This window comes from Gigantopelta aegis, chromosome 7 (assembly GCF_016097555.1).
Source record: "Gigantopelta aegis isolate Gae_Host chromosome 7, Gae_host_genome, whole genome shotgun sequence".
Classification (NCBI taxonomy): domain Eukaryota; kingdom Metazoa; phylum Mollusca; class Gastropoda; order Neomphalida; family Peltospiridae; genus Gigantopelta; species Gigantopelta aegis.
The window spans coordinates 39,616,686-39,641,377 of record NC_054705.1 but is presented as its reverse complement, the minus strand read 5'-3'; the positions used below and the strand labels follow the sequence as shown (position 1 = coordinate 39,641,377).

At 39.1% G+C, this 24,692-nt stretch overlaps 2 protein-coding genes across 5 annotated transcripts; one reads left to right on the top strand and one right to left on the bottom strand.

Annotated features, from left to right (window-relative positions):
- The first annotated feature begins 432 nt into the window (after nucleotides 1-432).
- Nucleotides 433-15,119, top strand: LOC121376916. Of its 4 annotated transcripts, XR_005958556.1 has the most exons (7): nucleotides 433-562; nucleotides 2,418-2,534; nucleotides 3,806-4,809; nucleotides 6,762-6,899; nucleotides 8,967-9,248; nucleotides 11,174-11,209; nucleotides 14,520-15,119. XR_005958556.1 is itself a non-coding variant. In XM_041504712.1 (5 exons), the coding sequence occupies exons 2-4, from the start codon at nucleotides 4,602-4,604 to the stop codon at nucleotides 9,218-9,220; spliced, it is 600 nt and encodes a 199-aa protein (XP_041360646.1). In that variant the 5' UTR covers nucleotides 435-562; nucleotides 3,806-4,601; the 3' UTR covers nucleotides 9,221-9,248; nucleotides 14,520-15,119. The 4 variants fall into 4 exon arrangements, 2 of the variants coding, with proteins under 2 accessions (XP_041360646.1, XP_041360644.1); XR_005958555.1 differs by lacking the exon at nucleotides 2,418-2,534 and having other exon boundaries at nucleotides 435-562; XM_041504712.1 differs by lacking the exons at nucleotides 2,418-2,534; nucleotides 11,174-11,209 and having other exon boundaries at nucleotides 435-562.
- LOC121376915 (proteasomal ubiquitin receptor ADRM1-like) lies at nucleotides 11,597-24,490 on the bottom strand. The gene is made up of 9 exons (XM_041504709.1): nucleotides 24,264-24,490; nucleotides 20,957-21,073; nucleotides 20,069-20,189; nucleotides 18,531-18,675; nucleotides 17,119-17,351; nucleotides 16,023-16,046; nucleotides 14,020-14,180; nucleotides 13,483-13,585; nucleotides 11,597-12,424 (listed from the first exon to the last, which is right to left on the bottom strand). Exons 1-9 carry the CDS (start codon nucleotides 24,456-24,458, stop codon nucleotides 12,327-12,329), a joined length of 1,197 nt encoding a protein of 398 aa, XP_041360643.1. The 5' UTR covers nucleotides 24,459-24,490; the 3' UTR covers nucleotides 11,597-12,326.
- Between the last annotated feature and the right edge of the window lie 202 nt (nucleotides 24,491-24,692).

Genomic DNA, 24,692 nt, shown 5'->3' with positions numbered 1-24,692 from the left:
TCCGAATTCCCCCCCCCCCCCCCCCCCCCCACCCGCCCCCATTCCCCCCCCCCCCCCCCCCCCCCCCCGCTAGCTACGGCCCTGTTAACTCTCTTGCCGTCAGAGTACTCGCGCTAGTCTTACACTTACCCATTGAGTCATTAAAACTTGCTCTGGGTTCGAGCCGGTACCAGGCTGCGAACCCAGTACCTACCAGCCTTATGTCCGACAGCTTAACCACATCCATCACCGAGTATCGTATTAAAATCTTCTGAAGTCTCCATTAAATTAATATTCTCGACAGAACACGCACGCAACCTCCCCCTCTCCTCCCCCCTCTCCGCTCTGGCTCTTATCCGTGGAGGGCCAATGAAATGGAAAGACAGTTAAAACTGGGTCACGCTAATATTAGTACATCGTATTAATAACAGGACTTGCACCACGTGATGTACACACAAAGCGGAAGACATATATATGACGACTAGAACCGACAAGCGCTTTAATGAGCGACACACCTGTACATATAGACGTCGATAGAAGTATTCTCGAGCCGACAGGTGCCCGAAAACCGCAACATATGCAGGTAAGGTGAAATACATCGTAGACTACGTTATCAACCACTTTGCCCGAGTAGTCTGACTGTAAGAGAGCTAGACAGACATTTCGAGTTATACGCTCTCATTATTACGCTCTCATTACATAATGAGAGCGTATAACTGTCCAAATATCCGTCTAGCTCTCTTACAGTCAGAGTACTCGGGCTATTTCAACTACCTAGTGTCACGCTGTTGTGGTAGGCTGTCCATCAATGAAGAAGTGTTGGTACTTGTGTATATATATGTAGGTCAGGAGCGTAGCCGGAGTGGGGCCGGGGTCGGGATGTCGAACATGAACATAGCAGACCCTTTTGTTTACATTTTCCCTGGACACCCTCGGGGTCGTTCAGTCAACCACTTGTCACTAACGTTCGCTGTGAAACTGGGGTTTTACGTTATGCAGTAAACCGAATGACGATTTCGGGAACTAGTGAAAATAGTTCGCAAACGCTAGCGAAAAACGGCTGGTTGAACTTGGGGCTCATTTTGCACTGTAAAAAAAATAAAATAATAATAATAATAATAAAAATAGGTTGTCGACTTTGTTACTGACTGCTTGGCGGATTTATCGTTACCTATCGTTATGGATGCTGCGTTCAGTGCATATAGGTTATGTCGCGAGCTCTAGCAATTGTTAGGTTAATTTTAGTTCATCAAGATTAACTTCGAGCGCAAGCGCTTGCACTCGAGGTTAATCTTGATGAACTAGGTTAATTTCTGTCTGATTCATTACAATAAACGCCAAAACCTGACCACTGGTAGTTTTGTAACGCTACGCAGACAAACTGCAGATAGTAGATCATATATATTATTTATTACACACCAGTGTAAGATATTGCTCATGTCATAACAATTACTCAGTATCTAACTAGTGTAATATTGGCACGCGCAGACTGACGTGGGTTTGTAATTAGAATGACGTCGGTATTCGAATGACGTCACTTTGCATCTCCCTGCAATAAAATAACTGGGTGCATGACACGATACATGACACGCTAGAAAATTTTAAGTGCAAAATTGCTGTTAACGTATCTAACTGTGTTTTTACCAAATTGTGTAATTTAAAAGTGTACCATTACGAAATGTGGCCATGAATTGAAATTGCGATAAGATAGGCTGTTATATTGGAGCCCAGGGTTCGAAGTTAACGGCCGCCCGATCGCCCCTGGCGACTGAAAACGACGACGGGCGACTGAAAACCCATAGTAAGGTTGCCCGCCTGGCGACGGATTTTTTTTTTCTTTTTTAAAAAACCCCAAAACAAAACAATAATTAATAAATAAATAAAAGTACAGCTATGTAGCCTACTTTGCACCATGGAAAAGTGTAGGTCTGCTTTTACATATAAACATATGCCCAATATGGTTATGTGTACACGTCATAGATCGTATCCACTGAACATTATATTTTAGGGGTTTTTAAAAATCACTATTATTTCATTGAGATGGGGTGGTAGGAGGAAGTTATGTCGATTATACCAATGCTCAACGTTTGGTGAACGCAAGCATCTTTGTTTGTAGGAAATTATATAATCGGGAATTATATAATCCTATTATCTAATTTAATATGAAAGGGTAAGCGATTTCGCAAACCTAAAACGTGCGTAGCTCATGTTCTAACTTCTAACACGTGCATAGTTCGTGACCCATCACGTGCATAGTTCGTGTTTACCACTCGTGGCTCATCGCGTCTCATGAATACTAAGTAGGTGTCAACAGTGACAGTGGGGAGTCACAGTGGCATGTCTGTTATTTATTTAAAGAATGGGTTGGTTGAGTGCAGGAAAATACTCAAAATAAATGTTTTCTCTTATAATCTGTTGCAATATTGTTGTTTTTTTAGAAAATATTATTCGGGCAAGTGAAAATAGACCGGGCAAGTGAAAGTGCTGGTAGTATACTTTGGAATACTGCAGGTGCCCTTTTTGGTACCCCAGAGCGAGTTTTAACGACTCAGTAGGTAGGTGTAAGACCACTACACCGACTTCTCTCCCACTAGCAATGAACCACTAACCCACTGTCCTGAAACAGACAGCCCAGGCAGCTGAGATGTGTGCCCAGGACAGCGTGCTTGAACCTTACTTAATTGAATATATAAGCACAAAAATAAATTGAATTGAATGATTGAATGAATGTCATAGGTAGGTGGTGTAAGATCACTACACCGTCTTCTCTCTCACTAACAACTAACACCTAACCCACTGTTCACGACAGACGGTCCAGGTAGCTAAGGTATTTGCCCAGGATAGCGTGCTTGAACCTTAATTGGATATATAAACACAAAAATAAGTTGAAATGAAGTGAATGACACCACTGGAGCACATTGATTTATTAATCATCGGGTATTGGATGTCAAACATGGTCATTTTGACACAGTCATAGAGAGGAAACCCGCTACATTTTTTTCCATTAGTAGCAAGAACTCTTTTATATGCATCATCCCACAGACAGGATGGCACATACCATGACCTTTGATATACCAGTCGTGGTGCACTGGCTAGAATGAAAAATAGCCCAATGGGCCCACCGACGGGGATGGATCCTAGACCGTCCGCGCATCAGGCGTGCGCTTTACCACTGGGCCTTTAAGGTGGAGACTGCAAACAAACCCTGACATGTTGTGTATATGATGATACATCCGTTTTGAGTGAGACAGGATCTGCCAGTGTGGAGAATACAGCGTGATATAGTATGACGAGTCACTGCGGTCACGACACCGATCTCGTGGAATGTTCTACTCATCCCAGTGGTGTAGCGAGGGGTTGGGGTGGAGATGGGGGCGCAGGGACCATGCCCCCCCCCCATCAAACCTTTTTTTCAAAAACTATTAAATTTTATAAAACCATACATACATTCATACATACACACACGCACACACACATACGCACACACACACACACACACACACACATACATACATACATACATGGATGCCTGGATAGCTCAGAACGCATCGTGGTTAGTCAACAATTTGCGGGCGATTCGGTGCAAAAGGTTCGAGTCCCAGCAACGGCATGGGACAATTTGTGAGACCTGAAAGGATTTAATTATCCCCTGCACCAGTGCGTTAATATCTATGTATGTAACAGTCAACCTTGACATACATACAATATACAGATATACATACATCAATACATACATACACACATACATACATACGTAGTGTGGGTTGCGAATCATATCGTGATGAAGAAACAAATCTGTATTTTAACAATTATTTCTCTATTTTAGACAGCAGACGATGGCCCTACAGTATAAAAACACCAACGACCCGAGAAAACTGGACCTGTGTTAGGATAAACTTCTCTTCCCCAGACCATCATGACCTGACTGACCTAGGTCTTCATTGCATCATCCTCATCTGAAGGAAATTACCGAGGCTGAGTTCAGTCAAACAGAGCAGGAACACGTTCTTGCACATGACACAAAAGCGAATTATCACGCGTGGAACCAGCGAGATCGCTAGTTAACATTAGCGTCGTTGACTGTCAATATCTGACGTTGCCCTGGATACTGACCTAGATACTGACGTCAGATGTACGACCGATATCAGGCCAAAGGAAGTCGTCTGATTTAAAGCAATGGCGGGAAAATGCTTAATAATAAAGAAGACAACAGATCATCTAGTCGTGTTTTGTCGATAATCTAGTCGAATTTTCTATGTGTGTGGTCTTCTTCAACTTCCGAGTGTCGAGAAAATATGCTAGTTGAAGCTAGCGGTACATCGTGTTATAGTACCAGTAACAGTATTCAACTATTAGCGTACCGCTAAAACTGACCGAGATTTCCCGCCAAAAGAGGTTTTAAAAAGAAAGAAAGATAAAAAAAGAAAAGAAAACAAAGAGTCTTAACGACGTCAGAATTCGCATTGCACTCTTCTGGTCTCGAAAAGCAATGATTATGTCATGCTGGTAAATTCAACAAAGACGAGACCGTGACTAACGTTAAGAGCTCATATCGCAAGGGGAAAAGGAATACTCCGCCATCTTACAGGAAACACGACTGCGCAGGCGCACAGCGTGATCCAATGCCTTCTACAGTGTCTTTCAGAGCTGCCATTGGAACTGCCTTCCTTATGTTCGGGACAGCTATACACGTGGCAGCCATTGCATGTCCCTATTGGTTCCACTTGACGTATCGAGACATAGCTTTGCACGAGGGATTGTGGGAAATATGTTTGTCAAACAAGACGTCTGGTTCAGGACAATGTCATCAGATCCCGTCAAGCTATCCCGGTGAGCATATGGATATAGAGATATTTTAAATCACACAATTAATATGACCATTTTTAGCTGTTTTCTGTGAGAAATGGCGACACTTTTAAGTTACCGAGACCGATGGTTATATCCATAAGCGTACGAAACGGGAGGAGGTCGGGAGCTGGGTTGGGTCTAGTGTCCCCGTCCCAGTTCTGTAGAAAATACAAAAATTCGGGCAAAAACGATCGTGCTAATCGGGCAAGCTGTTTTAGGCTCTGCTAGACAACAAAACATCCTCTTTGTAAGTATTTTACCACTGCACTGCGATGTTGTAAAAAGACTATGTACCTTTAACACACAGTATAATGTTTTTAAAATACTATGCACAGTTATCACTCTGTAATGTTTTTTAAACGAGTATGCACCTTTAACAATGAGTGTAATGTTTTTAAATACTATGCACCTTTAACACTCAGTAATGTTTTTAAAAGACTTTGTGCCTTTAACGCACAGTGTAATGTTTTTAAAAGAATATGTACCTTTAACACTGTAATGTTTTTAAAAGACCATGTACCTTTAACACACTGTAATGTATTTGAAAGACTATGTACCTTTAACACTGAGTAATGTTTTAAACGATGACGTACCTTTAACACTCAGTAATGTTTTAAACGATGACGTACCTTTAACACTCAGTGTAATGTTTTCAAAAGAATATACCGGCCTCGGTGGTGTCGTGGTTAGGCCATCGGTCTACAGGCTGGTAGGTACTGGTTTCGGATCCCAGTCGAGGCATGGGATTTTTAATCCAGATACCGACTCCAAACCCTGAGTGAGTGCTCCGCAAGGCTCAGTGATCCATAACTGGTTCAACAAAGGCCATGGTTTGTGCTATCTTGCCTGTGGGAAGTGCAAATAAAAGATCCCTTGCTGCTAATCGGAAAGAGTAGCCCATGTAGTGGCGACAGCGGGTTTCCTCTCAACATATGTATGGTCCTTAACCATATGTCTGACGCCGTATAACCGTAAATAAAATGTGTTGAGTGCGTCGTTAAATAAAACATTTCTTTCTTTCAAAAGAATATTCACCTTTAACACTGTGACTCCGTGTAATGTTTTAAAAAGAATGTGCACCTTTAATTCTGTGACTGTGTAATGTTTTAAAAGGAATATGCACTTTTAACACTCAGTGTAGTGTTTTTAAATGATGATGCACCTTTAACACTCAATGCAATGTTTTTAAGAGACTATGCACCTTTAACACTCATATGTAATGTTTTCAAAAAGACTTTGCACCTTTAACACTCAGTGTAATGTTTTTAAACGATGATGCACCTTTAACACTCAGTGCAATGTTTTTAAACGATGGCGTACCTTTAACACTCAGTGTAGTGTTTTTAAACGATGGCGTACCTTTAACACTCAGTGCAATGTTTTTAAACGATGGCGTACCTTTAACACTCAGTGTAGTGTTTTTAAACGATGACGTACTTTTAACACTAAGTGTAGTGTTTTTAAAAGACTATGCACCTTTAACTCATTGTACTTTTAACACTCAGTGTAATGTTTTTTTAAAAGACTATGCACCTTTAACACACAGTGTAATGTTTTTAAACGATGACGTACCTTTAACACAGTGTAATGTTTTTAAACGATGGCGTACCTTTAACACACAGTGTAATGTTTTTAAACGATGACGTACCTTTAACACACAGTGTAATGTTTTTAAACGATGACGTACCTTTAACACACAGTGTAATGTTTTTAAACGATGACGTACCTTTAACACACAGTGTAATGTTTTTAAACGATGGCGTACCTTTAACACCCAGTTTAATGTTTTTAAACGATGACGTACTTTTAACACACAGTGTAATGTTTTTAAACGATGACGTACTTTTAACACTCAGTGTAATGTTTTTAAACGATGACGTACTTTTAACACTCAGTGTAATGTTTTAAAACGATGATGTACCTTTAACGCACAGTGTGGTTCCATGGTGTTCAGACGCTGGAGTTGCTAGGCGGTCTCTGTGAGCTGGTTACCATGGTGGTAGTCGTGTGTTATCTCTGCAAGGGAGCAACCTACTACAACTGGCTCTGTCAGTTCTTTGGCGTCTTCGCAGGTAACTGGGGGAGGGTGTGTATGTTGGGTGTGGGTGTGTGTTGGGTGGGGGCGAAGGATACCGAGAAACAATAGTAATGTTACCGCACGGTAAGAGGGATCTGATACAAACGAACTTCAAGTTATTTCAGAATTCATCCAGTTTGGTGGAATGATGTAATTAAATCAAAGTTACATAATGGCCAACATTATTTATAAATTGTTGTATTGAAGTGTTAAGATAAAAAAAAGAACCAAATAAATATAGAGTATCAGGTTACTACGTTATGATATCGTGATTATTTGGCGAGCTTTAGATAACTGTGTAACAGGCGAGCTAACCACGATATCAAATCGTAGTAACCCGATATTTTTTTTTTTACGATGCAACCCCTTTGAAGTTATATTTTTTAAATATGTTTCAATAAAAAGCGCTATAGAAACTATTAGGTTTATCGTGTAGCAACTACTACCGGAAGTCGGACAATAGCAGGTGCGGGAAAGCATCATGGGAATGGCAAATTCAGCCTAAAAGTTATGTGTCTCCAAATTTAAAATAAAATACTTTGATTATATTTCAAAGTATATATTGTTGTGTCACAACATTACAATTTTGTACCCTTTTCTGTAAAAATAAACTCAAGTTTATTTGACGTCATTGGGTTTAGTGCTGAAACATACACAGTGACGTAACAAAAGAAAGCGACATCTCCTAGGAGAATATGGCAGGAGATATTGCAAATTATAGTGCCAGCGATATCACCTATAGGTTGCATAGTACCAAAGAAGAGAGTACCGTGTCAAAGTTCGACGTGCACCGTCAAATATTTACGGAGTAAAAGCAGCTGTGGGTGTGATTGGTAGTAATATGTGACATTGATTATTTGTGCAAATACTATTATCCATTGACAATAAATAAATACACTTTTATTTGTTATACAGTTGTTATGCAGTATATACCAGAGGTTGAAACTAATGCGGGGTACCCCCAAAAATGGAACTGCAATTTTCAGCAAAAATGACGGTTGCTATTAAAAACATAAATTAAATCTCTTAAATGATACGTGACCCCCCATTTTCTTGCAGCTAGATTAGATGTGAGGTGCCACACTTTCTATTGCTGTACTTCCTGGGTGTGTTGAAACGCTGCTTATATCAGTTTTATTAGTAAACGTTAACATTATCGGCAATAGGAATTGATTTGGTCTAATGGAACCTATAAAAGCCTTTAATGGACGATATATAGAGGATAGTCCCCAAGTGTCTTGTGATATCATAATTTATCAGCACGAGTTGAGGCTTGCCGAGAATTTTATTCTTTTATCAACGAGTGCTGATAAATTATGATATCACAAGACACGAGGGGGGTATTCTTTTTATCATCCATTATCATTCTTTTCATTTGCGACAGTTGTAAACAATGTCAGTAATGTGGGTTGAATGTCAGCGGTATATGTGCATATATGTGTGTGTGTATATATATATATATATATATATATATATATATATATATATATAATGTATATGTGTGTGTGTGTGTGTGTCTCTCTCTCTCTCTCTCTCTCTCTCTCTCTCTCTCTCTCTCTCTCTCTCTCTCTCTCTCTCTCTCTCTCTCTCTCTCTCTCTCTCTCTCTCTCTCTCTCTATGTATATGTATCAAAGTTATCAAATTCTCAAAGTATGTGATCTGAAAAATATCACATACTTTGATTGCACTGAAAATGTAAGATATATATATATATATATATATATATATATATATATATATATATATATATATATATATATATAGATACACACACACATACATACACACATATATACATATACATACACACATGCATACATACACACACACACACACATATATATATATATATACAGCGAAACCCCTATAAACCGGACACCCTCGGGACCAAATAAAATGTCCGGCATTAAGAGGTATCCTGTTTAGAGAGGTTAAGTTTTGTATCGATTTTTTAAAAAGGACCGTGAAAACTGTCCGGTTTAGGGGAATTCCGATTTACACAGGGTCCGGTTTTGAGGGGTTTCACTGTATATTAAAAACAAATTGTTCAATATATTTGCAGGTCTTTTAAACGTAGCTGGTGGGATTATTTACACGCAAAGAACCAACTACCCGGAATGGAATCTCGTGCAAACTTTGGATGCAGCGCGTCCAATCCTCGTCCAGATTACAGAATATCAAAGCGAGTTGTCTTGGGCGTTCGGATTGGCCATGGGGTCGTCCGGACTGGACTGCGTTGCGGCCATTTTCTTTGTTTGGGAGAGTGTTAGACGCGTGACGCCGCCAACGATTTTACCGTACCAGTTACTTACGTAGCGCGTGCTTTGACCCAGTAGAAACTGAGGTAAAATCCATAATAAGCAAGTTATGCTACATCCCCTCCCCCCCCCCCCCCCCCCATAAAAAACAAAACAAAAAAAACAACAACAACAAACAAGTGACTAGAAACAAAGTGTTTTCAGGCACAGTTAAACCTAGCCCGAGTAGGCCAACTCTGACGGCAAGAGAGCAGGGTGGACATTAGGACAGTTGTGATGATCTCGTTATAACCGTCCAAATGTCCGTCTTGCTCTCTAAAGGTCAAGTCATACATTGATTGCCGACCTCTTGCGGAATTGAATTTTAAAAAAAAATTTTTTAGGTAAACTGAAAAGCATTGAACGAATGCGCACTAAAATGTAATATAAACAGTGTTAAAATCATCCTGAATTGACTGGAAAATGATGATTAGGTTTCAACAGAAGCAGGACTGGACGAGTCCACTATTCGCCAACAATCAATCTTGAGTCGGCGGTGAAGTATAAATCTAGCTTTATGGTTAGAGTACTTGGGCTAGCGTTTGACCATTTTGAAAGCCTGGTGACGCCCGTGGTTTCAGTCCCTAGAAACAAACTCGTTGATCACCAACCTAGAAATAAATGGTCACAATGTTCCAGAAATTATATAAATCGAGGATGCAAAAGCGCCCGAATTTCTAGGTGGATTCACTACCAATATTTTTTATTCAGAATTATGGGGGGTGGGGGGCGCTAGAGCTTGATAAACCATGTCCCCATTGTAACCATTACCATAGCAGGTTCGTAGGACGAAAATGTAGGGTTTTTTTTGGTCCTACTCTTTAGGCCTATAAATAAAGGCAACACAAATATGGCTTGCGCCCCCCTTCCCCCACACATTGAAGGTTGTCCCTTACCCCTCCCCGACTACTAGTCATAGTGCAGAGTTGGGAATATGAAATTTTAGTCAAAATATTTGTGAATTTTGTAAAGAAAATCAGACACAAAATCTACCAAACTCGTTCATGAATGAAACATGTTTCACTTCCGTCATGAAATATTCTCCATAGAACCTAAACTATTATTTTTGGAATTGTATTGTATAGTGCGTTTATAAATGAATGAATGAATAAATGTTTAACAAGTCCATGTGTGCACATACGCGCTTTTTTTTTTTTACAACTGTCAAAAGGTTACATGAAAATTAATAAAAGATTAAATTTTCCTCCCCGACTTGTTTATTGCACACTTGTACACTGGATACATTTTCCTGGTTTGATCATGACCAGTCTGTTATCGTTATGAGGAGTGCTGTTTATGACAATAATAATTACATGCTTTACATATAGCACAATGGGGCCACTGACGGGGGATCGATCTTAAACCGACCGCACATGAAGCAAGCGCTTTACCACTGTGCTACATCCCGTCCTATTGTGGTTAGAATGATGGAAATACATGGTGAAAATGTGCCAGAAAATATAAAATGTGGGGAGGAAAAAATATAGGGGGAGGGGAGGAGAGGCTATGGTTTCCATACTTTTTTTGGAACCTTGCGCAAGCTTAAAATGAAGACATGCTTACTGAAAGCTTCCACAAGTGACCAGCCTCGGTGGCGTCGTGGTTAGCCATCGGTCTACAGGCTGGTAGGTACTGGGTTCGGATCCCAGTCGAGGCATGGGTTTTTTAATCCAGATACAGACTCCAAACCGTGAGCGAGTGCTCCGCAAGGCTCAATGGGTAGGTGTAAACCACTTGCACCGACCAGTGATCCATAACTGGTTCAACAAAGGCCATGGTTTGTGCTATCCTGCCTGTGGGAAGCGCAAATAAAAAATCCCTTGCTGCGTCATAAAAGAGTAGCCTATGTGGCAACAGCGGGTTTCCTCTCAAAATCTGTGTGGTCCTTGACCATGTCTGACGCCATATAACCGTAAATAAAATGTGTTGAGTGTGTCATTAAATAATACATTTCTTTCTTTCTTTCCACAAGGGATGAACTGCTTGTAGGAAGGTTGCATAGTTGAAGGTATGTATGTAGCAAGCTTGTATAAATTAAGACATGCTTGCATAACTGATAGTAAAGCGTTCGCTTGATATGCCCTCTGGGCTATTTCTCACTCCAGCTAGTGCTCCACGACTGGTATATCAAAGGCGGTGGTATGTGTTATCCTGTGTGTGGAATGGTGCATATAAAAGATCCCTTGCTTCTAATCGAAAAGGGTAGCCCATGAAGTGGAAACAGCAGGTTTCCTCTCAATATCTGTGTGGTCCTATACTACATGTCCGACGCCATATAACCGTAAATAAAATGTGTTGAGTGCATCGTTAAATAAAACATTGCCTTCCTTTCTTCTATTGATGAGATGATGGTCACACCAGTGGTCTGAACCACAAATGAGACAAAACTCATGTATGAAAAGAAAAACGTTTATTCTCCATTCATAAACCAAACCACAAAGAAGCAAAAGTGAATGAAATTTAAGACTGAGTTACTAGTGTGTTAATATCAACAGGAAATAACCAGTGTTAATGGTGTCATCACGAGACAAACAAGCAAATCCAACTCAGCTTTTACTATATCGCTGAAAAAAAATCAATCCAGAAATCAAACTCTTCTGTTTTTAATTTTGTAACATTTTAATATTAATTTGATGTTATTTTTAATTATTCTGTTTTTATCCAATAACATTTATTAATTGTTCCATTATTTTAAATTGTTTCTTTTGATGAAGTAATGTTCCATTAAAACAAATATACAACACAAAAACCAGGCTAATATTTTATCTTCAGAAAAGTTTAATGAATATTTCATTGTCAACTTTTAAAAAGTTGATTTTTCACTTTATCAACGAATAAAATTACTTTTCCATCCTCTTAACTTAAAGATATTAATGTTCAATTTGGTTAATATTAGAATATAAAGTCCCAGCTTTTAAACTTAATGTTCCCTCTTCAAACTAAATTTTATCGTCTTGTAAACTTATTGATATTAATGTTTCGTCATTTCAACTAGTGAATATTAACATGCCATCTTCACACAAATTTTTTTATCTATTTAAACTTTAAAATATTATTAGCGATCAATTTTCATCAAGTTTAGTATTAATGTTGTTCCATCTGGTTAACTTGTTAAGTGCTGTGTATTAATGCTCCATCTTTTCATCGTCAGTGTCGGCTTTCTCTTTCTTACTGCCCTCTTTCTTCATCTCCTCTTGCATAGCTTTAACAAAGGCTTCAAGATCTGAAATAAAAATATAATAATATTTATCCTGTAACTTACCTATAATATCCATGTCAAAATGAGCTAGCCTGAAACGTTTTCACCATGTATTTCCATCATTCTAACCACAGTATTTCGTTATAATTCATGTGAAAAAAAATTGAAACCTATATAGCTGTTTGACAGTGATGCTAATATAAATAAATGTTAAATCCAGATTCTGGCATTTTCATCATATTCGGGCAAAAATCAGCCTGCCCCCTTTTCAAAAATGGAAGCCCCAACACCTTTGCTTTGGACTATTTCTCGTTACAACTGGTGGAACAAAGGCCATGGTATGTACTATCCTGTCTATGGGATGTCACATTTAAAAGATTGAGCTTCCATTTCTAACCATGTTTATGTCCGAAGTGAAATAGTTTCTACTGTCACAAGCTTTAGCGAGAGACTGAAAATTATTTCACAAGGAAAATAAATATGATACGAAATGGTAGCAAGTTTAATATCCTATTTATTACCCGAAACCGATCTTAATTTATATCACTTAACTTGTTTGACGTTCCTGTAAGGTTGTAGTGTGCCAATTGATGACATCATCGTGAGATGTCGAAGTGTTACATCCCACTTGGCGTTCTACTGGGACATATCACTTTGATATGTACCACGATAGTTTTAATCATATGGGTAATAATTTCCATTATTAACTCTGTTCATAATATTTTGCTGTCAATGGGTCATTTGTTTACAGCCAATAGGACTGTAACCAGGGTGTAACGTTCCGATGAGATTTAGCAAAAGTGCGGATGTTAATCTGCATTTGTGGTAATCGCGAGGAGTCAAGTCACTGGTGAGGTGACTTAAGAACTTTGAATTCATGAACACTGAATTAAAAAGTTATTTTAGAAGTGTTATAGGATAAACAGAATTCACTACTCATGTTTTTTAACATGTAAAATATCAACCTCGTCTAGTTAATCGGTCTTTGTCGCGGGACAGCCTTGACAAATACCAATTAACGTAGACTCGGTTGATATTTTCCATATTAAAAAATACTCGTGACAAATCCTCTTTATACGTACCGCCCTGGGCTGCCGAGTTGGCGACGTCCTCCCCTAGGTTGAACTGATTCATTAGCGGTCCGAGCTGACCTGACTGGAGCGCAGCGCTGAATGACGTTAGAGCCTGTCGAAAGAGTTAAACATTGTATTAAAGCCTGTCAAGAGTTAAACATTGTATTAAAGCCTGTAAAGGAGTTAAAACACTGTATTAAAGCCTGTCAAAGAGTTGAAGTCTTGTTTACAGACACAACTATAGCACAGATTAAAGCCTGTCAAAGATTCAAACATTGTTTACAGACACCACAATGGCACATAGCTTAGAGCCAGTCAAACAGAATCCGTAAGGCCTGCTTTTATGTCAGAACTACCAAATGCATGTGCAATAGCCGATGATTAATAAATCAATGTGCTCTAGTGGTGTCATTAAACAACAACAAAAAAACCCTTCAACTTCACACAGCAAGCCCGATACTAATGCAGTGAGATCCACAGCATGATCTCAACGAATTCACACACGTATTATTGTCACTGCTTCGAGGTAATGGTTTCCATGGTTACCTGCTGGAACTGGGGTGACTGGATGGTGTTGCGTAGTTCCGCCTCGGTCTTTGGTAGCGACTCCCCCTCGGGTAAAAAGGGAATCAACTTGGCCTGGATCTCCGAGTTAGCCAGAATGGGAATCATTGACTCCGGACTTAGTGCTACAGACAAGTCAATGCCTGGAAAATTAGAGAGAAAACAAAGGAATGTCAGTTTAACAACAACTCTCAGCATATTATAAACTACGGCTATTTGGTGTATATCTTTAATGCTAGGCTCAGACTGTCAACTGTTATGACTAAGTTGGCCACCTCGACGGTTGCGTTGTAATTTCCCCAACTCACAACTTACAACGGGTGAGAATAGTAGGGGTTTAACTATACGGTCAAAACCGTACTGCGATATAAGAAATCGTATTGCAATATAGCTGATATTATTTAAATTTAACATTTATGGGTTGTGGGTTTTTTAATGAAAGCAGAAGACGTAAATGTTTGAATGATCTTTATTATTTTCAGCTGTCAGGCTAAATGTTTTAGGCCATATTTTTCTTCAAGAATATCAGCATATCTACTACTTCAGGATTGAGTGCGGCCCTCTGTGCTGTTACAATGTCCACAGCTGTACTGAATACACGTTCTGATGGTACCGATGTTACTGGAATACACAACCGTTTCCTTGCTAACCGGGAGAGAATGGAAAACTGACCTACATGATTATATAAACCACGACATATATTAGTAGCATAATGTCATTTTAATTTTTTAACACAATACTAGAACACCAGTGTGACGATATCAAACTATTTATAAATTGTCACATTTGGAAATCCTTACTATTGGGCTTTTCCATTGCTGCTCGCTTGACACGGAAATGTACATATTGAGTCGCAATATTTCGGCACATCAACCGAGCCAGCGGTTATTGGACGAGGTGTTCTGAACGATCGGCCAAAGTATTCAGAGTTCGGGAAAAAACAGTGAAGTGTGATTCTCACTTGTTGGTTGATTTTGTTTAAAAACGATAGCCGTATTCCAATGTAAATGAACAATGAATAATAATGTGTAAGTAACAAAACATTTATTTGTAATTATCGTTAACTTGTTATTTTTATTGGACTTTTAACACGTTTTGTTTAGAAGTTAGAATCAAGTATAACGACCTATCACTTCGTATGCCAAAAAGTAAGCCGACTACGCTTGATGTGATTCTAACATTTCCTGTCATCACCAATTAATAAAATGGTGTTTTTGTTTGTTTGTTTGTTTACTTATTTCAAGTCAAATAAGATACAAAGAAAAAATAGCATGTAAAAATCGCGATACACAAAACAGTACTGCGGTTCGTATCGAGCTGATCAATTATCACGGTATACTGGTATATCATTGCAGCACTAGAGAATAGCATTCTAAGAGTGCTCAAACTAGCAACTGAACAGTTGTGAGAGCAGAAAGATGGCTAACTTTGTGCTGGCAGTTGGTAGTCTGACACTAGCCTAACATATGGTTATTTCTACATTTGTTCAACAGAGTCAGTTGGGTTACTCCTATTAATAATGCAACAAGAGATCTTTTATATGACCTTTTCATAAACGAGGCCACGTAAATACAAGTCTTTAATGTACCAGTCGTGGGGCATTGGTTAGGATGAGATAAACCCCGGGTCCACTACCGGTGATCGATCCTGCTGTCCATCACTCCTCACGCGCCCAATCTACCACTGAGACACAGTCCACCCCACATTACAGGTAGAACTAGCTGATTTCTAACCATGGCTAGTGGATTTTTGGAAAATTCTACAAACCCTGAAATGTGGAGGTGGACAGTGAAAGAAGTTGAAAGATAGGAGTTGCCAGATCCGGAACAAATGAGCTGGAGTTCACAAGGAGAGAAACGAAAGGGGGCAGTGGGATAAACCCCCACCCCACCCCCCAGAAAACAACAACAACATCGGTATCAGACACTCAGTTACTTCTCTTACTGGTTCATGCTGTGTTACATATAGACGATACATGTACTTACTTTCTTTTGGGGCGTCCGACGGAACTGAAAAGTAAACAGAAAAATTCACGAATATGAATGGCTCAACTCACCATAAAAAAAAGAAAGATTAACAATGAATGATGCTTTTAAAACTGAACTTTTACCTCCCTATCCAGTGCTTGATATCTGTTCGAGAAAATCACTAGGCAAACCCTGCAATTACTCATGGTAATGGACAATGCCGTAGAATTTTTCATTCTCCACGGCACTTCGAAACAGTTACAGAACGTAACATTTGTTTGTCAAGACCAGTTTGACAGATTTTGGGAATAAAACAATAGAATAGAATAAAAAGTTATAGCCTAACTACCTACCCTAAAGCGATGCATCCGTATGTATGTAGTGCGTGGTACGAAAAAACCAGTTTATATAGAAATTAACCGATGCGCTTTCATGTGGAAGCATTCAACTGATTGTGGGTTTTTTCATTCCAACTAGTGCACCACAACTGGACAAAGGCCATGGTATGTGCTTTCCTATCTGTGGGGTTGTGCATATAAAAGATCCCTTGCTACTAATGGAAAAATGTAGCAGGTTTTCTCTGATGACTACATGTCAGAATGACCAAATATTTGAAATCCAATTGCCGATGATTATTCAATTCATCAAGATGCTCAAGTGGTGTCGTTAAACAAACGATACAAATAATACGTACATATAGATTCCTAAGATTAATTTATTTCACTTTTCTTTTTGTTTTTTTGTTCAACGACACGAATAGAGCACCTTGATTTATTAATCATTGGCTATGGGATGTCAAACATTTGGTAATTCTGGCATAGTCTTCGAAAAAAACCCACTACATTTTTCCATTAGTAGCAAGGGATCTTTTAAATGTACCATCCCACAGAGAGGATCGCACATACCACGGCCTTTGATATACCAGTCGTGGTGCACTGGCTGGAACGAGAAATAACCCAATGGGCTCACGGACAGGGATCGATCCTAGATCGACCGCCCATTAAGCGAGCGCTTTACAACTAAGCTACATCCTGTTCCTTTTTACATGTAACCAGAACCACACATATTGTTGTTTTATTTCGAATATAATGCAGATCATTTGACCGTGACCTACCGTTCATGGTGGACAGAATGTTCTGCAGGTCACTAAGCTGTATGCGGGGCGTGGTGGCGGCTGCTGCCTGCGCAGTCGGCGTGGGCGTGGTAGTAGACGTGGTGACTGCCGTCGTTGTTGTACTGCCGGGCTGGGAGGGGAGAGCAGCCGCTGTCACCGGTCTCGGCTGTGTGGGAGTTACCTCCCCTGAGTTGGTGGTGCGGGTTCCGGTCGTCGTCTGAGCTCTCAGTGGGCTGCAAAAGAAAGGAATGTTTGTCTTACAGACGGCATCGGCACAGAGCGGCACATAGCCCAGTTGGAAAACCAGGGTATGAGAATTTGTTTGAAAAGTGGCTAGCCACTGTGGCTCAGGGCTAGTGAGTTTTTAAATTCCACTAGCCTGACAAAATAAAGCACAAGCCTGAATTTTTTTTTATCAATTACAACAAACTTTATAAAAGGCTGAACTAAAGGTGATTTCAAGGTCATGTGATCTACAAGGTCAAACAAAAGGCCAAAAGGTCATGAACCCTTGACATGGTCCTATACAAAAATTCCTTATGGAATTCCCTTTCCAGCAATACCAACATTAGGAAGATTGGCCTACTGGTTGCTGAAATATTGGGGTCTAAAGATTGGCAGTCACGTCCATTTTGACCAAACACGTAAAATTTAGAAGGGTCATATTTCCAAAAGTATTGGTCCGATGAAGCTAAAATTTTATATTTAGGCATTTAAGACCAAAACAAACATGTATACCCTTTTATTTATGGTTATATGGTGTCGGACATGGTTAAGGACCACACATATACTGAGAGAGGAAACCCGCTGTCACCACTTCATTCCCTACTCTTTTTCAATTATCAGCATGGGATCTTTTATATGCACTATCCCACAGACATGATAGCACATACCACAGCCTTTTATACACTGCTACTCGTCTTGTATTTGTCACTAGCCCTGTGTTAAAATGCACTAGCCCGGGTGTCAGACTAATGGATTTGTAAAACACTGGTAAAGCACTAGCTTGACACGCGGTGGGTTTGGGATCGATTCCCTAAGGTTCAAACACAGTGACTTGTTACATATGGTTTACACATGGTTGACTTGTTACATACAGTTCACACATGGTTGACTTGTTACATACGGTTCACACATGGTTGACTTGTTACATATGTCGACTTGTTACATACGGTTCACACGCGTCGACTTGTTACATATGGTTCACACACGGTTGACTTGTTACATACGGTTCACACACGGTCGACTTGCTACATACAGTTCACACACGCTGACTTGCTACATACGGTTCACACACGCTGACTTGCTACATACGGTTCACTCAGTTGATTTGTTACATACAGTTCACACACTGTTGATTTGTTACATACGGTTCACACACGGTTGACTGGGTTGTATTATTAAACACTTACGGTTCAGACACAGTTGACTGGGCGCTGCCGGGACGTCCCATCAGAGACGAGAGACTCCCTGGTCCGCTCATCCCCATACCCCCCAGGAGCTGCATCAGCTGTTGTTGACTCATCCCCCCCAGGATGTTCTGCAGGTCCGAGTCACCTGAAACACAGACGTTATACATGACATTAGGGCTTGAAATAGGAAGTGAAATACGCCCTGCTGTTGTGTCTTACAAATGGCAGGCCAAGGGAAATATATCCTGCTAAGAAAAAACATATGGCCTGCTGGAATTTAAGATAGCATGAAGTAAGGTGTGGGTGAGGGGGGTAGTGTATGAAAAATGAGGACATCGGATATGCATTTAAAGAGCATTATGGGTTAGGGTTAAGAAAATCATGCAATAATGATAAGAGTAATTAATTTTGACAAAAGGTTAACTCAAAAACAAAAACCTGCAGGAAATTTTGGGTATGGCGCCATACCTGTTTTACCCTCTGGATCTTGAAAAATGACCTTCGATTTTTGGGTAGTTTTAGCAGGTGAATTTTTATTCCACCTGCTTGGTCTATAAAATGGATGGCTTTTTGCAGCCCGCTATTTCAAGCCCTGCCTATTGAATGTAAATCATAAGCAACACCTCAGCACATTTCAAACCAGGACTATATGGTGTCCAAAAGAGTTATTTTGACACTTGGTTGAGAAGGAAGGAAGGAAATGTTTTATTTAACAACGCACTCAACACATTTTATTTATGGTTATATGGCTTCAGACATATGGTTAAGGACCACACAGATATTGAGAGAGGAAACCCGCTGTCACCACTTCATGAGCTACTCTTAGCAGCAAGGGATCTTTTATACGCACCATCTCACAGACAGGGTAGTATATATCACAGCCTTTGATATACCAGTCGTGGTGCACTGGCTGGAACGAGAAATAGCCCAATGGGCCCACCGATGGGAATCGATCACAGACCGACTGCGCATTGAGCGAGCTTGGTTGAGAGACAAACGGAGAAAGGCTGGAAACCTGCTACAGGGATTCATCCAGGATTTTTTGCCAGGGTCCTATATTTGATAGGATTGGGAACATTAGTGTAAATAAATCGTACTTGGGATAAAAAAAAGTTTTAGGCCACTGAATTATGCAGTATACCAGTGTTAAATTAAGTTATTAGAACAGACATAATTAAATATATTGGGAATTTTTAGGACAGAAATTGAGAATTTTTAATGCCGCTTTCTTTGGGTAATAAAGCCTAAACAAAATGTGTGTTTCAGACATCATCCTTGAAAAAAAAAATCGGGTAGGTAGGACTTTTTTCTTTTTTTTTTGAAAAATTGAATGCAACTGAGAATCCATAAAAAAAAAAAAAAAAAAAAAAAAAAAAAAAATATATATATATTTTTTTTTTTGCTTCATAAAATTTCAGGGTCATTACAGTTATAAATGGTAGGTCAGGAAACCGGAAACACATATATTTGTTTTATAGGCCTAATGAAGGTTAATGAAGGAGCCCCTATGACCTGCAGTAAAAGGCAGTCTAAGTTACCTAGCCCCGAGAGTTCCGAGGGGAGGGAGGCGCCACTGCGGTTTGATCCCGGTGTCGGCGGATTGTTGAGAAATTCGTTCACCTTCTTACAGTAATCCTCATCCTTGTCCAACTTTGGCTCCTGGCAAAGCAAAGGAAGGAATGTTTGGTTAATCTCCCATCTCCCTAACACATTTAAACTGCATATATGTCATATTTTGTCCGAATTTGGCTCCTAGTAAAACAGAGAAAGGAATGTTTGTTTAATCTCAAAGAAAAGAATGTTTGTTTTGTTTAACATCACCACTAGAGCACATTTATTAAGGATTAACAACGCTTGACTGGTCACAGCACACTACGCGACACGCATCACTTTGAAAAACTACAGCCTGTTTTACGGGTGTATCTGAAGAATGTCAACATTAGACGGCAATATGTATTTAATCTATTCACAGCAGAAACTGGCATGAGTATTAACATTTGTGGGTTGATTTTGATAATAAATTGAAGAAGGTAAAACATTTCATCAAATCAATCGCACTTACAATATGCGTGCGCAAAAACCATTTCCCATTAATATGCAGGTTACTCGAGGATACAATCTGGCGTTAAATTAAAAACACTGTCCGACATATGGCGACAAGGTGCCAAGTGAGCTATGACAATAAACAAGTCGGAATCTTGACGTCTGTTGTGTGATTTCGTTTTTGAAATCAGATTAGGTCCAAAATCTTACGGTGACTTCGACTTCTTCTATTTCCCGTTCCAGCCAGTGCACCACGACTGGTATTATCAAAGGCCATGGTATGTACTACCCTGTCTGTGTGCCTGACTTTACAAGATTTATGGGACCAGTATGAACAGCGCACCTGACTTTACAAATTTGTGAGACCAGAATGAATCTCGTACCTGCATCCAGAAGAAGAATTTTCTTGTAGATGACTTGAACTTGAGGACAAACACTCGGCCGGTCTTACATTGCTTGACGCTCTTGAACTCGATGTCATCGGGAAAGATAATCAGATCCTGAAAACAATAAAATCAAACTGTTTAACTTTAATGTGTTAATATTGAGCAGCGATCTCTGAAACTTGTGTTGCGATACTGAAGTTGAAAGTGTTCCCTGAATTATATAACAGGTAATATGCACATAACTTTCTTAGCCTGAGTCACCTCCAACCCTATTATTGATATTAATATGTAGGGGAAGGCTACAGGAAACTCTACGTAATTATTTGGCAAACGACAACAAGCAAATGGGTGCAAGCTACTATGTCTAAAATACTTTTCTCACCCCCTAAATCCAATGTCACAGAGCTTTACTTTAGTTTTATTATTCTTGATTTCATTTCAACTTATTTCCGTGCTTATATCCAATTAAGGTTCAAGCATGCTGTCCTGGGCACACACCTCAGCTATCTGGGTTGTCTGTCTAGGACAGTGGATTATTCTTGAGTCCAGTCATGACATTAAATCTTTAGACTAGTTACTGGATTAAATTTGGACAAAAATCACGTTGAGTGGGCTCAAGTTTATAACTTTTACTCTATTCACTTAAATGTTGTATACATAAAATAAAGTTCATATTTGAATCGATAAGTATTATTTTCATGGGTTTATCTAATTTATATATTTTAGATCAGTTAATGTTGATTAAAATTAGGCAAAAATGCTGAAAAAGTCACATTTACTTATGGGCATTTGTGGCCAGCTGTCCAGTATTTATGTCCATTAGGCGTATCATAAAATATTGTTTGTTTCCGGTTACCCGACCGACCCTAATTTGAACCTGCTGACCCTAAATCTTTTTTTGTATGTCCAAAATAGTTTTTTAATATAACAACGATTTCCATAAAAACATTCCAAAACTAGCACAAGCACTAATTTGGTGTTGTTATAAATCAAATTGTTCTATATTAATTTTGTTTACTAGCCACGCAATCGTTTTATTCTAACAATTGATTGACTGAGTTACTTCCCTTCAAACTGAAATACAAGTTCGGTAACTTTCGGGTTCTGATTGTACGAACATTTTCTTCACAAAATTATGCGATGGCCAGTAGAAATTTAGGGACCTTCTTATAAGCTAGGGGAGGGGGAGTTTACCGATACTGATGAAGTTTACTGCTAAATCAAATTATTAAATATGTCAGTAAAATCTCAGTCGTTTCATTATTTTTGTTAACTGGTCACTGGGAACTTCGCTGGTTTCATCTAAGTAAGTTTCTGTAAATCTACCATTTCTTAGATACACTAGGAAAGAGCATATTCATAACAATTTTTTTTAAATGTTATTATTGGACAGATAAATATCGAACCCTTCTTTTTTAGTTTTCATTTAAAAAAAAATTCATTATAACTTATTTACATGCTTCTATCCAATTAAGGTTCAAGCATGTCTGTCCTGGACAGACTGCCTACCCAGGACAGAAGTTAGTGTTAGTATGAGAGAAAACCTGCTGCCTATTACTAAACAGCAAGGGACCTTTTATATGCATTCTCCCTCAGATAGGACAGTACATACCACAGCCTTTGCAAAACAACTTGTTGACACTGGTCGGTGTAAATGGTTACACCTATCCATTGAGGTTTGTGAAACACTCACTAGCTTTAGAGCAGGTACAGCGATTAAAAATCCCATTTCCAATGTGTGGAATTTGAACCTAGTATCTACTCAGTCTTAAGCCCATAGCATTACCACCACACCACGAAGACGGGAAAAAAAAATTCTTTTTCCTCTTGATTGTCCAGTCAGATTCAAAGGACAATGATGAATGGTATTGTTGGTTTGCGTAATGTACTTGTATACATGCAGAGGTTAATTTGGATAACGATAGTCAACAACTCTATTTAATAGCCATAAATAAAAATATTTTCCAAAATAAAATGTTTTTCCTACCTACCTACCCTATATTTTCCCAGCATGTAAATTGTAATAGGAAACAAGTAACTCTTTTTTTTTCGGCCTTATTCCCAATAACATTAACAGTGGTTTTCTGACCAGAATTAAGAAAAAAGAAAAAGAACTGAATCATGCCCCAATATTTGGTGATTTTCATTGTTAGTAAAACGATCAAATTTGTTATCAAATTAGCTGTCACAATCAGCTATCGGTCCCTGAAAATGACTGCGACATGCCGCCATTGTTGTCAAGCAAAAATACTTGCCAAACACCACTTTTTGCACTCAAAATCCAAGCTATTTTCCACTGAAAAATGAAAACCTAAAGATACAGGAAATTGAGTTGTCTTCTATTTCCTGTTACATAATTGTTTCCGGTGAGTGTTGTGTGCAAAACAGTGGGAAATATGAATAGGGAAACACACTGTATACAGTGTACAGTATGTCAACGTCGGGCGAGATATTTTTCCTGCAGTAATCAGAAGATTAATCAGTAGCATGTCACATGGGCACACACTTTGCTGTATGTAACCACAAGAAAGTACAGCACTGGTTCGTTTTGCATAAAGCAGGGCTAGTTCTGGGTCAGCAGAAAATTTTGTCAAATTATCTGTTAAAACTGCAAAACCCCAGTTATTTTCTAACAAAATATCAATTATTACATGAAATTATTTCGCCAAATTAAAATAAAATTTGCCAGTTGTTTTTTAAATTTGCAATTGGCGAATTTGGCGAGTGCCAGAGCTTGCCCTGATAGAGGTGTCGGGATTCTTTGTGTAGCTTTGGTACTGGTTAACAACATGTAAGTTTAATATCATGACTAGACTCGAGAATAATCAAACTAAAGCTCTGAGGCATCACATTTAGGGGTAAATGTGCACTTTATACACAGTAGCTTGTGACCATTTGGTTGTCAACGATTGCCAAAGCATTACGAAAGAGTTTCCTCTACCCTTCCCCTACATATCAATAAGGGGAGGGCTGGAGATGACTCAAGCTACTTTCCCTACATATCAGTAAGTGGAGGGCTGGAGACTGGAGTGGAGGTGACTGAACTAACCTTTCTTTGATTCCAATATGATTGTACAGCCAATCTAAAGTTTTATCTCCCATAGTGTAAACGTGTCTCATTTGTTTATCTCTGTTTACTCTAAATAACATATTAAAAATAAAAAAGTGTTGATGGAGAAGTATTTAAATTCTATAACAATGAGACTGCAAAAACTTAAATAAACTGATACACTGTTGTTCATATTTCAAACAGCACAAAAATCATTACAGGCGCAACAAATATATAACACCAGTTTATGCTTACGTCATCAACGTTCCCACTCGTGCGATCTTTCCAGCAGAAATGCATCAACGAGTCATCAGACTGATAAACATAAACCAAACCCTTTCTCTTGTCAGGATGCACCATGTTTCCTTTCATGTGCATTTTCCCAGCTCTAAATTCAACCAAATTTTTACTTTGGGAGCGATTAGTCGAAGACCCGAAAAGTGCAGCCATGTTAGTTGCCGTTGCTAGTTAAATTCCTCACGAATCTAACGAGCACCCTGTGAGTCTTCTGACGTCAAGACCTTAATTTTTGTTTTAGACTCGCTGTTACACCCGTAGGAAGCAGCAAGGCCGACCTGACCAATATTTTGTTGTCATTTTATTTTAAATTAAACAAAATGTATTTCATTTCCGTGAGGTATATTTATCATCTATTAAAGGCTTTTGTAGGAGATATCGCTGGCA

Excerpts from the sequence above, each read along its gene's own strand:
- LOC121376915 (XM_041504709.1), bottom strand. The coding sequence starts at position 24,458 with ATGGCTGCACTTTTCGGGTCTTCGACTAATCGCTCCCAAAGTAAAAAT. Across the intron at positions 17,352-18,530 it reads CAGTCAACTGTGTCTGAACC|CCCACTGAGAGCTCAGACGA; the intron begins GTAAGTGTTTAA and ends TTTCTTTTGCAG. Across the intron at positions 16,047-17,118 it reads CATTCTGTCCACCATGAACG|TTCCGTCGGACGCCCCAAAA; the intron begins GTAGGTCACGGT and ends TTTACTTTTCAG.
- LOC121376916 (XM_041504712.1), top strand. The coding sequence starts at position 4,602 with ATGCCTTCTACAGTGTCTTTCAGAGCTGCCATTGGAACTGCCTTCCTT. Across the intron at positions 4,810-6,761 it reads GATCCCGTCAAGCTATCCCG|TGTGGTTCCATGGTGTTCAG; the intron begins GTGAGCATATGG and ends TTTAACGCACAG. Across the intron at positions 6,900-8,966 it reads GTTCTTTGGCGTCTTCGCAG|GTCTTTTAAACGTAGCTGGT; the intron begins GTAACTGGGGGA and ends ATATATTTGCAG.